General features: G+C 37.8%; 1 protein-coding gene across 2 annotated transcripts in view; it reads left to right on the top strand.

Moving 5' to 3' along the window:
* The window catches only part of CACNA2D1 (calcium voltage-gated channel auxiliary subunit alpha2delta 1), a 398,283-nt gene that overhangs the window by 68,422 nt on the left and 311,709 nt on the right, over nt 1-18,152 (top strand). For both annotated transcript variants that reach the window (XM_013128868.3, XM_031048307.2), the window contains exon 3: nt 4,648-4,764. In XM_013128868.3, the coding sequence (XP_012984322.1) occupies nt 4,648-4,764 (117 nt within the window). The remainder of the gene's footprint in view (nt 1-4,647; nt 4,765-18,152) is intronic.

Here is an 18,152-nt window from a genome sequence, read left to right as displayed (position 1 = left end):
ATTCTGAAAAGCAACAGCTACAGACAACTATTGGGGTATTTTTTTACTTTGTGTTGTTGCCATGAATTTCAAGAATGAAGGCATCTGTGAGTTGCGAGGGAGCAGCTGTAATCTTATTTATACATTATATGTAACAGAGAGCAAGACATATTTAAAATACTCAGACCGAATTCTTTGAACAGACAGAATGCTCCTTGGGAAGGAGCATTTTTCAATGTTTTGCACAATAGATGGCTTGTGATTCAAAGAAAAGAAATGTCTTGTGAGGAAAGAGAAATCTATGGCATGTATTAGAAATAGAAAGAACTAGTATAATTTTGGAAATATGATATGGTAGAAAGAGGATAAAATTAGCTGCCTCTGGGCAGATTATATATTCTTCTATGACTACTAAAAATTTGAGTTAAAGGAAAATGTCTACGGTAATAAAAAGTTAATGATAATCACTCACATGGATAGGAGTGATTATTTCTGTTTTCTGACTTTTCCTGCCCCCAAGCTCTCTTCATATATTTGGCAACAATGCAGGTGGAGGTTCCCAGTGAGGCAGGTCGAGGTCATTGAGACTTATTAATGACAGGGGGGGTAGAAAGCAAGAGACTTTTTGGAAGGACCAGGGGAAATTTGCCATGGGAAGCCACAGATCCAAAGCACAGATAATTTATTACTCTCAGGAACTTTTTCTGAGTGTAATAAAGGCCATTTAAATAACATTTTACTGTTACAGTGGGCCTCAATCCCAATGATGGCCACAGTGCAGCAAGAGCCATATAACAAAGGTGCATCTTTTGTTCTTTCTCGATTTGTACAGAAGTGGTTGATTTTCCCACACGAGTCTTGTATAAAACAAGAGAATTTCTCTTTGTGAGAGATTTATAAACATGTCCTTGACGACTGAATGGAGAGGGCCATGTTGTGCTGAGGAACTGTCAGATTTTCTAATCTTCACCACCATCAACTATTGTCCTTCTTGTGTTGTTTCACCCTAATGTGACTTTCTATCACATTCTTTCCCCTAACACCTTGCAGTTCATTATACCAGAATACATATTCAGCATTGAGAAAGCAATTTATTACATTGCTGCCTGAATCAAGCAGTACAAGGCTATTGACTTCAGAGAAAAATTGAAGTGTTTTTTGTGCTTTGACCTTACAAATTTTACTATTATGTAATGAGACTTTATTCTGTGAGAAACGCTAGGGTTTTACTGACAACTGGGAGGGCTTTTCGCAAAACACGTGTGATTAAAGTACTAAAAATTATTTTAGATGTAAAAGCCAACAGAAACTTGTATTTACTCGGTCAAAACAATTTAATAAAATGTATTAAAATTAGCTCTCCTTAACAAGCCACAAAGCCTGCCAAATTGCATTTTGGAAGACGAATGAGCACACCTTTGCTAAGACCCTTTGTGTCTGAGATGAGCTTCTGCTAATTGTGTTTGACTTCTAGGTGGGAGGCTTGGAGAAGTAATAGTTTGTCATAGAGTGCCAAATCCTGAAGCGTGTATCATTTGCCCATGTGGAGTTGTGCTGAAATGCTGTAATGCTACAGCTGAATTGAAGGGGAGCAGGCAACAACTAAATTATGTACACACCTCTTCAATAAATAGTGAATAATTCTTAAGCTATTCCTTGGTAGTTTAGGCAGGTCTCGCACTTCAGGAAAGTAAAGAAATATTGAAATTCTGAATTATTTCTGATGTCTTTTGTTTAGGAGCTTGTGGGATAAATCTGTCACCAACAGTGGAAGCAGGGGAGGTAGGTGCTCTGAGCCCTGCCATGGGGTAAAGCAAGGAGAAGGAGAAAAAAGAGTTACTAACTCAAATCTAGACGGGATCTTGTGCACAGCAGGACCCACAATGCTTGTTAGAAAGATCTTAATAGAACTCCTGTCTCCTGTGGTGGTGATCTCCTTTGTTGAATGATTCAGGTTTTTGAACTATTCTGATAATTTGTGCTGGAGAATTAAAATTTAAATGTGTGTTTTTTTCTTACACATACACTCACTAGACCATGCTCTGGTAGTCTGCAGCTTTCAAACCATTCAAGCTTGAGGTATGGGAACAGCTTCCTTATAGGAATGGGGTGTATGAAAAGGTTGAGTGTTTTCAGATTAGAGTTTATAGGTTTGTGTGTTTGCTATAAGAATGGCCTAGATAAAGATAAAAATGCAGACTTTCTGTTCAGGTTCTCAGTCCCTCACCAGCACTGCTTACTCTAACTACTCTGTAGTGAAACATTAAGTCCAGTAAATTATTTGTACTTGATTTCTTGTTGGTGGGGTGGAAAATCACTGTTGTGTGGATGCAGTGTGCCATCACCTTAACTTCTGGTGAGACAGTGAGGTAACAGCCTCTTAGAAACCATATTTAACTAAGTGCTTAGACATTTCTAAGCATCTACATGTCCTTAGGTAGCTGGTCAGTGCAATCTCCACATCATCCCTATCACCCATTGCTTCAAACCTTCATGAGTACATACTTGACTGTGCCCCTACTGTATATTTTCTTAGCTTGTGGCTTTCTTAATGTTTGTTTATTACTAGAGTGAACAATTTAATTACAATGAAATGGATTTTTTTTTCTCCGAATTTTAACATGTTTTTCCTTAGTTAAAACTTTCAAAGGAAACAGGATTATATTGAAATGTTCTTATTGCTTTCACCATTGAGTAGCAATTGTAAGGCAACTGCATGAATAGATCTGCACAAAAGAAACCAGGAAAACATTGAACAAAGGAAAATAAACATTTTCAGAAATAAAAGAATGCTTTAAGGTTATTATTAAAATCATTCTTCTTAAAGCATAAACTTAATAATAAGCATAAACATTATTTAAAAACTTTTGTGAAAGTTATTTTACATTCTTCTAACCTATTTACAAGATCTTGTGACTGTTCTTCTATAAATCTGTAACTTCTGATGCTGGTGCACTTCACACAGTCACAAATGAAGAATTATCTTCAAAGAATAAGACACAAACACCTTGTAACATCCACATTCCAGTGTCTGTTCCTTATGTGATCAGGGTGAATATTTGCTGTTGATGGGAGAACCTGAGAGTTTTGCCAGTTTTGAGGCTCCTCTGAAGTTTCCATTCTTGATTCAAGAAACCATGGATCTATAAAACTGATTTCTACTCTTGCCCTGCCTGTAGGACTGTAAGACTCTTCTGGTCACTACAGTCCATTATACCAAATTATACTCCAAATTATACTGAGGATAAACATTTTATGGAGCAATTTTGAAAATTAAGCACCTCAAAAATATCCAAACTATAACCTGAGTAGTGGTTTTCTGCTCATGATGCACTGATTTTTTAAAAGTAATTGCTACTATATAAAAAATTAAAGCTTATTCCAATTACTCAGTTACTGATGTGAAGGAAAGATGGTACTTCTGAAGGAAAAAAACCCAAACCCCAGCATCATCGTTGTGAAATTCAAAGGTGCTGAAAACCTATGACAGCTTATGAGATGTGCCCAATAAAAATTTGCAGCTATGACTGTAGTTGTCAGAAATTTGACTGTGATAAATACCCATCAGCTACAAGCCCTGGAAGCACATTTTGATGAGTTTCTTTAAGGTCTCCACAGCTTTAACCCAAGAAACCTGGCAAGACTAATAGACTGGTCTGTAGTTTCTTGGTTCTTGTATTGGATGGCAGCCAGTGCATTAGTGCTAGACCCATTCCTGCTTGTGCCTGGAATTACTCCCCAGGAGGCAGCATGGCTCCTATCAGGCAGCGTTGCGGAGAGACAAAGTACTTGAGTAAACTCAGGCCATCTGTTGGTTGCATTGGTTGGTTTCCCCTATTTGCCTATCAAGCCATAAGGTTTTTTTCTTTCCCTGCCCCCTCCCCAAAAAATGTGGTTTTGCTTTATCGAGTTCTAGTGATAGGCAAATGGATTTTTTGCTACTTTGTTCTTCTTTACTTCTTGTGGTTGTGTGCATTTCATTGTAGTGGCTTTGTTTAACAAATCAAATTATCTCCTTTATATATGTGTTCCACTTTGAAAACAGTTAGTGTCTCTCTTATCTTACCAGACATAACCTTTACTCATGATAGAGGAGTAACATGATTATAGTTCTTTTCCCCCTACTTTCCCCCTATCTTTTCCCTTCCTTTCACTTCCCTATTTCCTTTTTTTGTTTTCTTTCGCCTTTTTATCTCTTTTTTTGTTTTTGTCCTTTTCTTCACCATCATATGAAATAATAAATAAGGAACTAAACTCGTTACATTAGGATAACTTAAATGATTTACTTCTAACTTTTTTTTTTTTTGTTCAGCATTCAAGGAAGAATTCAATCCAGCACTAACTATTTGATTTCAACTTCCGTCATTTCAAAGGATCTCCATTTTACTTTTCTCTCAGCATGATATGGGAATCAGATTCCTTGAACATTTAGCAGCTGAACTATCCATCACTAGACACTGTCAGTTTTGAAGATATATTAAATGATTTTTAGTGGCACCTCCTACCTCTCAGACAAAAAAGTGAAGTATTTCTTTAATCCAAGGCACTTTTCTGAAGCTCTGCAGTAAGAGCAGAGGGCATCATGATGCCTGTCCTGTCAAGTCACTTTGCTGATTTTGAATGTCTGTTGCCATTTTGATTTATTTCCATTTTTACCTCTTCTTACAGATTTATCTGAAAAACAGAGATTTGTATACTGTGGAAGCCAACAACCCACGTCAGCTCGTGGAACTTGCAGCCAGAGACATTGAAAAGCTTCTGAGTAACAGATCTAAAGCCCTGGTGGTGAGTACTAATGGACTGAGTTTTCTATTTAGCATTTAAAAAAAATCATTATTTGTTATTGAAACATGCATTTATTGTTATTTTTGCTGCCTACACACTTACGGGCAATGTCAGCCTGATGTGTATAGTATATGACATGTAGAAAGATGGCTTGTGACTTTGTGGTAGAAAATGAACTCATTAGTTCATTGGCATAGGGCAGATGCTCATAATATTGATGGGCAGATTAGGAACCACGGCCAAGTAACAAATCAAGTTATAAATAGATTGGAAAATATTCCTCTAAGTGACGCACATTAATGTTTATGACTTGAAGATCACTATACTCTACAGTCAGCAGTGATGTTGGGGAAACAAGAAGAGCTTTTTTAAATGTGATGTAAAAATAATGGTATCTTTGAAGTCATGATTGTTCATTTTGGTACTATTCTATATAGTGTATATATACACTAACTGTATCTGTTGATATTTAGTCTGTCTTATTCAGTCTTTCCTGATGGCAGCAACTTATCCTTCTCCTTCAACAAATGTAACCGTGCGTGAATCAGATTAATTTCCATACTTATTGTATCTCTGTTTTGCTAATTTAATCTGTATTTCAATCATGTTTCATATCAGCAAATTTAATCTTGAACTATTAGTGGGAAGACCGTGCTGCATTGTAACCTCACAATTCTTCGTGTTTTAAATAAGAAGTAACTATTTCTTAAAAGTACTTTTGCTAGCAGTCCCTTTCTCTTCTATCCTGTAAGACACCAAACCTGGGTAATTGCTTTTTATGATTCCTACTCTCATCACTCTGACTCATATAAGAGTTTAGAGTGCTTTCCAAAAGATGCTGAACAAACATGCATGGGGGGATCTGGGTGAATTCATAAACATGCTTTTTACAGACTAGAACTACTAGACATAGGTTTAAAGGATGGAACAGCAAACTGGGGTTCCCTGAGCAATTACATATCCACATAGACTTGCAGATGAGTTTGGATGTGTCATTTAAAGTTAAAGAGAGAAGAGGGATTAATTCACCCAGTTGTAGATATCTACTCAGCTGGTAGTCCTAAACTCCTTTTTTGTTCAATGGAATAAAACAGGCACTTCTCAGTCAGGATTGACCTGACATGCTCTGAATAAGACTTTAAAATGGGATGAACTCCATCCTGAAGTACTCATTTCTCGCTTTCTCTTTCAGAGAAGCCTCAATGCAAATGTCTATATTGTAGATGTATAAAGTTGGAGATGACTCCCACCCAAGCAGTCCCCTATCAGTACAAGTTCATGCAGCTGAAGAAGCAGTCTGAGAGTGAAACTGCTTCTTGCAAGTTGTCTTGAGTACTAGCCTTCTTGTAGGCAATGGGATTTTGTTTTGTCTGTTATCCCTAAATAGGTACCACAGGATGTACCCATTTTCCTGCCTTTGTATTCTTAAGAGGAGTTCACTTTTTCAGTTCCTGTAGCTTCCCTAACATGCAGTGTACATCAGGGTTATCTTGGCCAAAGCTTCTCTGCTTCACTCAAATGAGTACAAAATAGATATAATTTTTTTGTTTGTTTTCCTGTTTTAACTCAGTGGGCATCTATTTATGTAGCACTCTGTGGACTTGATATTATTATTGCAAAATATTATAAGTCATTTGCAGAGCTTTGTGAATGTACTAGTTTTTTTCCACTGTTTTCACATCAAGCCATGTAAGTCTGATGTTTTTAAGTTATCACAGCCAAACCTTATATTTTCTTGTGACTCAAGATTAATGTAAGGGTTTGTGTGTGTCTGTGATGATTTGATCTTAAAACTGCAACAAAATTAGGTATCTCATGCTTTAGAAGAGATTCGAGAAGCGTTGAAGCAAAGGCCCTGCCTCACTTCAGGCAAGCCCACAGTCACTTCTTGAAAACAGTAATACGATTCAGTTCCCTGATGTAAAAGAAGATTCAATTAGGAGAAGGATGTTCCATAAGTTCAGTTGCTCCTAATGGCTCAGATATTTACACTGGCTTTTATACAGGATATTTGTAGTTATCCTGGATTTATATCAGAGCTTTCAGTGACTTCTGATTTTAAACCTTCCTCTGGATTATTTATGTACACAGTAGACATGCACTTATTATGCCCTGCATCTGAACTGTTACATTTTTCTAGAAGAATTTCTTCACCTTCCATATGTATTTCTTTCTTCTGTTTTTTTAGGACTATCCTTACGCTGACATTTTGTAAACTTTATGTAGTGAAGCTGAATTATTTATCTAAAGTTTAAGTCCTCTTAAATCTGCTGGCTCACATTTTCTTTGAAATTAGAAGTAGAGTTGAGTGGAACTGCTACTAATGATTACACAAAGGACTTTACTGTTGGGGCTAATATGGCTCAAAGTGTTAATTAAGACCTGAAACCTGAAAAGAATATGATGGAAGAGGATGATCTATCCTCCAGTGATGCCACGAGGAAGGTGCCTGTGAATGACATCAACAGTGTCATTGTTCAGAGACTAGCATACCAGAGGCATGCCATGATTTTCTGTAGGCTTGCTTCACAAACAATCTTTGGGCAAGGTTATGATAAGCAAATATTAGTGATGACTTTTCTAATAATAAGCTGTCTTCCCTTGAGCTGTGAGAACACCTTTGAAAGAGAAATAACTCTTGCATTCCAAATTATTTGTGTTTTCAGGCAACTTTGTGCTAGAAAGCTCTCTAGCTGTGACTTAAAGGTAAAATTAATTAGCGGAAACATGGAAAAGCTTTGTGGTTTAATTTCTTGTTTATATGAGAAAAGATTACAACAAAAATCTGGACAAAGATGACTTATCCTGCTCTTAGGAAAAAAGTCTATTTTTATTTTTGTCATGTGTATGAATTTATGTTTGGGAGAAGCTTAAAAATGGCAGTTGAAATAGGTACCTACCTGGGGAAGGAGAAAAGGGAAAGGCATAATCTGAACTTTCCTAGGTATCTACTAATTGAAAATATTATCAAGAAGAGAAAAAATTAGGGCAAAAAGAAAATGGAGAATTTCCCAGTAAAGCATAATGGAGGAAGAGAGTGGTATGAGTAGTAAGGAGGAAGATAGGCAACAGCCTTATAGTTAGAGATGTCAAATACTATCTTGCGGTATAGCCTATTGGTCAAATAGTAAACATTTCTTTAGTTGTTCACTGTTGTTTACCATTACATATCTGCTTGGCCTAACACTACAGAGCACACACTATTTTGATATTATGGAATTTCCATATGCATATAGTATGCATGTTGTCCTTTGGCTTGATGATCCTTATGGGTCCCTTCCAACTTGAGATATTCTATGATTCTATGGTATTATAGACAAGTTAATATTCTGTCTCTGTGTACCTATCTTGTTAAAAGATAGTGCACAGACTAGCTGTGCTACCATTGCAACCTGCATTTCCAGGTGTGTAAATTGAAAATGGGTGGAGATTTCATTGAAAATATATCTTGCAATAACTACAGGCAAAACTCACAAAGATTTTTGGATATTTTTCATGTACACAATCTTTCCAAGGATGCCAACAAATAGTACGACTAGCCCATTAAGCAGTCTTGCAGCTAAATTGTTAATTTTCATTGGAGTTATCCTCTATTTTAAAATCCCTACCCCATTCATCAGTGCAATAGCTTTCTGGGGCTATGTAGATCATGCTAATAGATCATAATCTTTCAGTTCAGATGGAAGCTAAAGGATTAACCCACACATACTTTTCTTTATACAAAAGACAATAATACTTGTATCTGGGGGTTACTAATATTATTTCTTGAGTATCATTAGAAATACTAAATAGAGTACCTAACCTTATATTTATAAAATATGATTTGAGGAGTTACAAATATTTTCTCACTGGCTATATAAAAATAAATCCTTTTAAACATATTAATATGTGAGATGGATTCATATTTTATTACTCATGTGAAATACTGTATCAAGATTTGCATGGATCATAATTTTTGTTGCCACACTATAAAATTTAAAATTGTGAATTCTGTTTTTAGAAAAGCATATTTTAAAAATTCTGTGCTTTGCAAAGTGCTTTTCTGGGGTTTTGTTTTCTGTTCATGCATTGTGTTGTGAGGTAGATGAAATATGACATCTGAAAGTAATATTCAATCCAATACTGCCCATGCAATCTAAGGTGCAGCTTCAGTCTTGTGTGATCTCAGGGATGCAGCCCTTGGCTTTCCTCTGCCCATCTGAGCAGTTCATGAAGTATAGGGCAGCCTCCTGAATCTTCTATGGCAGGAAAATCTGCAGTTTTAACTTCTTGCTAATTATTGCTGGTACATTTGAATTGAAGAGGGTAAGCAAGTGTGGCTCTCTGAGGTAACAGGGAATTAAAGTTAAAAGAAAATATGATGAGTAAACACCTCCTAAGAGTCTTTGCAAACACAGCCAGCAGAAAATGTTGGAAACAGGATCAAAACATCATATTTCTTGCTCAGATCAGATTCCTTTCTGCATTTGTAACTTATTAAACTGTTGGCAACATGTTTGTGTAATACTTCGAGATGAATCCTACTTGTCCTCATATTTGAAATAAAGATGTATGCATATTCCTCTGCAAATATTCTTTTCCACTGTGAAAAAACTCTTTCTGGAAAGCCTCAGAGTCAGTATCTTGTTGAAAAAAACTACAGTGTACAGTCACAGTACATTTATTAATAAACTCTTCTTCCATTACTGCCCATATTCTAATGCAACAGAATAATAATTTGTGTACAGAAAAGTCTACTAAACTACATTTCACTAGAGAATGAGAGCCATTCATATTTGCACTGACAAATTCCTGCTTAATATAGCTTTATTTTGCTGTCATTGGGATCATTTGTTTTTTATCTATTAAACTCTTATGTTAAGGTCATTTAATGAAAGGTACTAGTAGATAACCTTGTCTTCTCAGACTGCATGTAGACAAAGGTGAGTTTCCATATGGATTTGCACCTTATTGTCTGGATTTCTTAAGCCTTCTCAGCCAAAGGCATTATATCTTCAGTCCAGTCTTTATGCCTTGGTTTCTTCTGAAAACTGAGGAAACTGAGTTTCCATGGAAACTGAGGCACAGATTGTGTGCTAGGAGACAGGTTCCCTCTACGTGCTGTTGGGTAATGTCCAATATGCACAACTGTGCCTGTGACTGTGGAGCTTAGAATGTTTATCTGCTGGTTTAGATGCAATTTCAACACAGCTGTGCAAGTGTGTCCAGATCTCTTAGTATTTCCTTTCTCGCCTTCAGTGTCTCACAATATAACTGGGAAGATTAAATAAACATGTGGCATAATGTATTTTGAGACTCCTGGCCTGAGATGCTGTAAACTTTAAATACGGTTGGGAACTTTTCTGCAGCCTGAAAGACCTACAAAACTAAAATAAATTTTGTAAGTGTGCTTCATACTCTTATTTTTTGGAAAGGATCCAGAACTCTAGCTTGAATTTTGTTTGGATGTCTAAAAGTAACCGAACATCCTCAAATAGAATCTGAATTCACCCACCTTCTGGTCTGCTAATTGTAAATTGCCTATACTACTATGGTACCCTAAAACGTAAAGCTAATCACTCTGTGAGGATTTGGGCCAGGTCTGTGAGCTGAAAATATCTGTGTATACATATGGATAAGCACCTAGATCCAGATACACTTGCACAGGTGTGTTGAAATTGCATCTAAACTATGTTCCAATGTGTATACTGGAAGTATGTATTTTTCCAGTTATCTTCTAATCTAAAAACTAAATAGACAAAACATCTGACCAGGGAGAATTATGTGCAACTCAGTTCTTTTCCTTCCCATTTGAATCTTCTGATCATAGGGCTAAAGTCCTCCAATCCATACTATAATCTGTGCAAAATCATAGAATCATAGAATAGTTAGGGTTGGAAAGGACCTTAAGATCACCTAGTTCCAACACCCCTGTCATGGCCAGGGATGCCTCACACTAAACTATGTCATCCAGGGCTCTGTCCAAGCTCTTGAACACAGCCAGTGATGGAGCATTCACATCGTCCTTGGGCAACCCATTCCAGTGCCTCACCACCCTTACAGTAAAGAACTTCCTCCTTATATCCAATCTAAACTTTTCTGTTTAAGGTTGAACCCGTTATTCCTTCTCCTATCACTGCAGTCCCTAATGAAAAGTCCCTCCCTAGCATATTTATAGGCTCCTTTCAGATACTGGAAGGCTGCTATGAGGTCTCAATGCAGCCTTCTCTTTTCCAGGCTGAACAGCCCCAACTTTCTCAGCCTATCTTCATACAGGAGGTGCTCCAGTGCCCTGATCATCCTCGTGGCCCTCCTATGGACTTGTTCAACAGTTCCATGTCCTTGTGCTGAGGACACCAGAACTGCACACAGTGCTCCAGGTGAGGTCTCACAGGAGCAGAGTAGAGGGGAAGGGTCACCTCCTTCGACCTGCCGGTCACGCTCCTCTTGATGCAGCCCAGGATATGGTTGGTTTTCTGGGCTGCGAGCGCACACTGAAGCTGGCTCATGTTCATTTTCTCATTGACCAACACCCCTAAGTCGTTCTCCGCAGGGCTGCTCTGAATCTCTTCTCTGCCCAACCTGTAGCTGTGCCTGGGATTGCTTTGACCCAGGTGAAGGAGCTTGCACTTGGCATGGTTAAACTTCATGAGGTTGGCATCAGCCCACCTCACAAGTGTGTCAAGGTCCCTCTGGATGGCATTCCTTCCCTCTAGTGTATCAACCGAACCACACAGCTTGGTGTCATCGGCAAACTTGATGAGGGCACACTCAATTCCATTGTCCATGTCAGCGACAAAGATGTTAAACAAGACCAGTCCCAACACCGATCCCTGAGGGACACCACGCATTACTGGTCTCCAGCCGGACATTGAACCGTTGACCACAATTCTTTGAGTGCAGCCATCCAGCCAGTTTTTTATCCACCAAGTGGTCCACCTGTCAAATTGATGTCTCTCCAATTTAGAGACAAGGATGTCATGTGAGACAGTGTCGAACACTTTGCACAAGTCCAGGTAGATGACATCAACTGCTCCACCCCTGTCCATCAGTTTCTTAGCCCTATCATAGTATGCCACCAAGTTGGTCAGGCAGGATTTCCCCCTAGTAAAGCCATGCTGGCTGTTACCAGGCACCTTATTGTTTTTCATGTGCTGTAGCATGTCTTCCAGGGGAACCTGCTCCCAGATTTTGCCAGGCACAGAGGTGAGACTGACTGGTCTGTAATTCCCTGGGTCATCCATTTTTCTCTTCTTGAAAATGGAGGTTATATTTCCCTTTTTCCATCGTAGGGAACTTCACCTGACTGCCATGATTTTCCAAATGTGATGGACAGTGGCTTAACAACTTATTTTCCAGCTCCTTCAGCACCCATGGATGGATTTCATCAGGTCCCATGGACTTGTGTAAGTTCAGGTTCTTAAGATGGTCTCGAACCAGATTCTCTCCTACAGTGGCCCTAAGGTCTTCGTTCTCACAGTCCCTGCCTCTGCCTTCCAAGACTTGGATTGTCTGGTCAGAGCCTTTGCCAGGGAAGGCTGAGTCAAAGAAGTCGTTAAGAACCTCAGCCTTCTCCAAATCCAGGTTAGGCAGTTCTGATAGCTTCCAGAGAGGGCCCTTGCTATCCCTAGTCTGTCTCTTATTTGCAATGTAACTATAGAATCCCTTCCTGTTATCTATAACATCCCCAGGCAAGTTTAATTCTAACTGGGCCTTAGCTTTCCTAACATGGTCCCTAGCTTCCCAGACAACATCCCTGCATTCTTCCCAGGCTGCCTCTCCTTGCTTCCACCAGTCACATAGTAACAGTTGCCCTCCACCTTCATTATCATCCCTTCAAATATGTTAAATCCATTTATTCTCATTCTCAGGCTGTGAGAGTCAAAGTCCTTGTCTGAAAATTAGGCCATTCTCCAGAGCTTCAATTATATCCTCTTTGAGGGCAATCTGTGACTCTGACTTTCCTTGTTATTTTAATGATGACAGAGTAAACTCTGTGATTTTGTCATTAAAAGCCACTGATGGATTAGGCATTGAGTTGATGTTTCAACCTGATGTTTCCTATTACTTTATTATGCACAACTGTGATATGTCATAGAATAAAGAGAGAAAGGGAGAGGTCTCATTTTAATGCTGAGTTGTGGTGGGTGTCAGAAGATTGATCAAGATAAAATGTCTTTCCCTTCCTCTTTTTCCTACCAGTGCACTTTCTGTGCTGGGTTGTTCACCAAAATAACTTCAGGCCTGGCTTCTAAGAAGTCTACAAGGATGGGGAAGAGCAAATGAGCTTGAGTAAATTACTGATCAAACAGATGAACTGAAATTTTGTCTGTGGATGTTTCTGTATCATGTACACAGGTTTTATGTTATCTTTCACTCTAACATGTTATTTTTACCCTTGGAATTGTTAGGCTGTGGCTGCTTCTTCTCTTTAACATTTCAAAGTATTTTATTATTTTGTTGTAACTTTTCACTTAAAACTGTAGGTGGCTTTTTGGCTGTAGGAAAAGATATTTAGTGAAAAGCTCACAAGAAATGTGTACCAGTATCACAAATCAAACAGCTTTAGTTGTGCCAATATCCTACTAGAAAAAAATACTGATGTTTTAGAAAAATTACAAATAAAATGAACTTTTCTCTGTATAAGGACTGTATGATCATGCATACCATATATTTTTACATAGCATTGGTTCTTTAAGTCTTTCCCATTATTTATTTGGTAGAATTTTACAGACTTAGGGCACTAGGGCTATTTATATGTTTACTTTTTATTTTTTATCCCCATCAATTCTCCACATACTGAGTAACTCACTGGGGTGGAAAATTCCTAAATTTTATTACTGGATGCTTTCTGTGTGTATTCGGAACAGACACTGTCAGCTACTTTCAGCAGCATTAGATTTAGTTTTCAATCCAATACTAGAGGTGGTCCAAATAGCAAAAATAGCTACTTTGGATATGGCAGGAACTTTGCAGGTGAGTTTAAGATTGATACTGCACTGCTTTTAAAACTACGTTCAGTGGATATTTGCACACTAGTACTAGTTGTAGATATGCTTTTTTGGACTATATTACTGAGCCCATTAGCCGGTATGAACTTTCCTTAAGTCTCCAGATGCAAATGTAGCCTATTTTTAAAGTCAGTTGTAGCTGCTGCAGCAAGTGTGTTTTGGAATGACAGCTAGTAAGATATGACACTTGTGAAAGCAAACATTTTTCAACTTGTCCATTTCAGAGGTTTGAGTCTGATTTTGTCTTTCCTAGAGTCTTATTTTATTAACTGAAAGCCAGGTTGTATAGATGCAACATTATGACTCAGAGGATGGAGTCACATAACTCACATACCTTGCAAGGCATCATAGAAGTCTGGAAAAATAAATCGGAGTGCTTGCAATGAAAGTTCTTACAAATATTGCCTGTTTCCATGTTTTCATAGTTTCCTTGGTTTGCCTTCTGCAGATGTTGTATTAGTGTTGACAGATAAAGAGAGGTTCATCCTTCCCACTTACCATATCCTTATAGATAGACATGTGTCATTGTTTTGATTTTTGTAGACCTGAACTGTATGTAGTGCTGAAATAGCATTTAGTACGCTAGCTTAGAGAGACACCTGCTGAATCTCTGTCCTGCTAGCACAGCCTATTGCAGTTAAAGCTTCTAAGTGTGCCTGGGATGATGAAAGCTCAAAAGAGCTTGTGGCAAATAATATTGTTAGATAATCAGCTTCACAATTTAACTATTTTATCTCCTTACACAGTAGGTTGTCACTGATAGCTTTCTTGTGTTCCCGTTTGATATGGAGAAAAATAAGGAGCAGTGATAGCTGCAGCAGTTGTTTCCCATTCAGTCTCCTGTATATATTCATTTGAGCAAAATCCTTTACAAAATAAACCACCATGGCTAATTTTCCAGAGATTGTGTTGTTGTTTTTTAGCCTCTCTGGGGGAATTCTTCATGTGTTTGTTACAAGCAAGTTTCTTTGTCTAGGTTTATGGATACTGAAATCTTCTTTGTGAATTATGTTCTTCAGGTGTAAAGCCTCATTAAAAGGCTCATTAAATTACCGTAAGATGGGGGGGCAGGGGTGATGTATCAGCTGTGGAAAGTGAAATCTTGTTCTAGATAACTCTTTTGGTTTCTTTTGGTTCTAAAGTTACTTTCAGCTTCAGAAGCTCAGATTTAAAAAGAAAACAATGCAACCCAAACTGCTGTTGTTGCTTTTCTTAAGTTCATCCCAGTTTTCGTCTCCAGGACTTTGCTACCCTTCTTAGCTGAGGCTTACCCTCAGGCAGCTTCTTCTCCTGCAGATATTTTTGTATGTTTCTGCCTGACAGGCAAAGAGAACTATTTTCTTACTTATTTCTTGGGCTGATGTCTTCAGATTGTCTGCCCAAGAAGCGCATTGATGAATTTATTGCTTTAAGACTCTTTAGCACTGTGGCTAGTCAGAAATCTTGTAGAATAATGATCTTTCAGTGACAAAAAATACGACTTTTTCAAAATCACAATATTTTGTCCTAGGAATTGAATTTGCTCCTATTTATTTGTTTAATGGAAGTTTGCCTGTCTAAACAGACTGAAGAAATGTTCTTGAAGTTCTTGAGGGCTGCCGATATTGGCTTCTATACTCTACTGCTGTTTGGCCAACCCTCCCAAGACTCCTGACCTTTCTTTCAGTTCCTAAGTTTACTTTTTCAACCACAACAAAATTGTATTTTAAAACTTTTAAATCCTCTGTGAAATTAAAACTTCACTTGTTTGCTGAAAGCTCTATTAAATATTACTGAGAAGAACCAAATGTAAGTCGTGATCTCAGTGGTCCAAGCTCACACACACATTATACACAAACTGTTATATAGTAGCTGTGTATTATTTTTGGAACTCTTACCTGCATCTTATTTTGCCTTTCAGTACCTTTTTATTAAGAGCATTGATACCTAACTGTATGCATGATGCCAGTATTTGTCTTAGTGGAATGCTTTGTACCCTTTGTTTCTCTTTTTCCGCATTTCCCATATTCAAAGTTCAAATTAGACAGCACCACACTAAGTCATCTTAAATTGTTCACCCTTTTCACCTTATAAATACATTTTAGTCTGCCTGTGTCCAAGACACAGTCACTGTTTTCTATAAATGCTATGAATTCTCTAAATTCCTGGTCCTGTTTCTAATGATAAAACATCTGATGATGACAATTCTTTTGAAATACATTTCCTGTAAGAATTTTAGAGAGTTTTAATAAGTTCTCAAAACATTTGAATTGTAATTTAGTTCAATTTGCATTTTAGAAGGCAGAAATAAAGCACAAATGCAGAAAGATTAGATAATAATATAGAACGGTTCCTAATTCTCAAGGGCTTTTGGGTCTCCAAGCTTACCATTTCATTGCTTTGTGCTTATTCAATGTTCACTTTCATAACTGGTGTGTGATACTGGAAATAGAGCTTTTGGGGCAAGGCAGAGTTTTTATGAGGGAACTACCATGTCTTGGGTGCCTGCATCATGTTCCATGTCCTCCTTTAGGACATGACTGGGGGTAGGATAGCATAGGGTACGATGGAGTAGGATATGTTAGCATAGGATAGAACATTCCTCTTTCAGCACATGATTTCCCTCTTCTCTGACTTCAGATGTAATTCTTTGGCAGGCCTAAGATCAGATGATCATGACAGAGTGCTTGGGTGCTGCAACTATGTGTGTAATGGTAGGTATTCAGATAAGCAATTCTTAACAAGAAAAATCAACAGTAAATCATTAGCAGCCACACAAAATATAGTAAATAAAAAATAAAATATGTTCAGATTAAATAAATGTTATCCAAATCCAAAAGGTTTTAATAATTTTTGGTGAATATTTTACATTGGAAGATAAAGGTAGTTAAATCTTTTCTTCCCTAATGAGAAATTGAAATACCTTGCTACAAGAAAACTGTCCATTTTTCCCATGTGTTTGTTCTACCTTTTTTTTTGGTCACATTTTCAGTAAGATTAAGCTAAAGGCAGTAATTTTTACTGTGGAGCCAGAAGAAGATTAAATTTAAAGATGCCAGTTTTCACTCATGAAATACATGCACGCATCAAACTTAACTTTCAGCTTCAGTAGAACTCTTGCTGCAATAAGGACCTATTGAATTGCAGAATAGACATCAGAATCTGATTTGAAACCCCTTTTAGAGTTGTGTTCTATGATCAAGTAAAAGACAAAACCCTACATTTGGGTTGGTTGCTGGTCATGTAATTTATAAATTAAAATTCAACAATGAGTAATTGAACGTTCTTTTATTTCAGTCCTAATGTTTTTTCCCTTTCTGGAAAGGATTCTGTAAAGGTAGCCATCTACCACATGGCCATAATGTTTATTATATAGCTGCAGTATCCTTAGATGCACTGGATAACAGTATGGGTTCAGTCGTGTAACAAATTGTTTCCTGGAATAGTTGAGTTTTTCCTCCAGCATTTTGGTAGCTCAGTTTGAGCCAGTATTTCAGGCATGCAGCTAATTGGGACCCTCGGGAAAGAACACAGGTAAATCTGGGGTTCTTCCAAGTAAGCTTTAAAGGAATTGGATCAGCAGGGTTTGAGTCCTTGGAAACAGCTTGCTGCAGAGCTAGTTAAGAAAGAAATACTGAATTTCTGTCTTCATGAATGTATGAAGCAGATTCAGGTGTTGTGTTCCCCTGACAGTTTTCTTTCATAGGTTTTTCTCCCTTACAGGTTTAAGGTGTCCACCTGCCACCTTTATCACATCTTTTGGGCTTTCCAGTGGAATTTCCATATTAAAACATGCCTTAAGAGAGCTCCTGTCAGCTTTCTTTGCAACACTGACTTTGATGTACTTGTTAGTACAAAAGGCAAAATTCCCCAGGAGCCCAGCAATTTCCTTGTGCCATAAGTCTCTGTGGAAAAGTTTAGAAAGCAGGATATGCTGAAGGAAGGCAGCAGGATAAACTGTTTTGTGCTGTTTCCTGAAGGTCTAAATTGCAGTTTCTAACTTTCTGTGATCCAACTGTAAAAATGCTGATAAACAAATGTAAGCTTCACCTGCAAAAAAGCTCTATTAATCAGTAGAGGCTAAGGTACTTCACATGTTTTTATGTTAATCCTTTTGCTTGAATTAAAAGATTCCGTCTGATGGGGAAGCTTCAAAAAAACAAGGGGATAACACATTTTATGATGTGTCAATGTGATGAAGATATGGTTTCTTCAAAGTCCAAGGTCAGTCCAGGAACATTCTTCTTTCCCTTTTATGCAGCTGCTTAGCAGATAGAAGTTGATGCTCTTCAAATAAAGTCCTAAAGGGCTCACATTCGTTATGTGTTTGGATTTGATTTATGAACTCACCTGGAGGTGGAAGTGGTCCTCAGTGGTCTGTCTACAAACATGTTTACGTTTGTTCCTGGTGTTCAGAGG

The sequence above is a fragment of the Melopsittacus undulatus genome, chromosome 5 (assembly GCF_012275295.1).
Source record: "Melopsittacus undulatus isolate bMelUnd1 chromosome 5, bMelUnd1.mat.Z, whole genome shotgun sequence".
In the NCBI taxonomy this organism is placed as follows: Eukaryota; Metazoa; Chordata; class Aves; order Psittaciformes; family Psittaculidae; genus Melopsittacus; species Melopsittacus undulatus.
The sequence above is the reverse complement of the archived record's forward strand: the minus strand, read 5'-3'. Positions and strand labels throughout refer to the sequence as shown.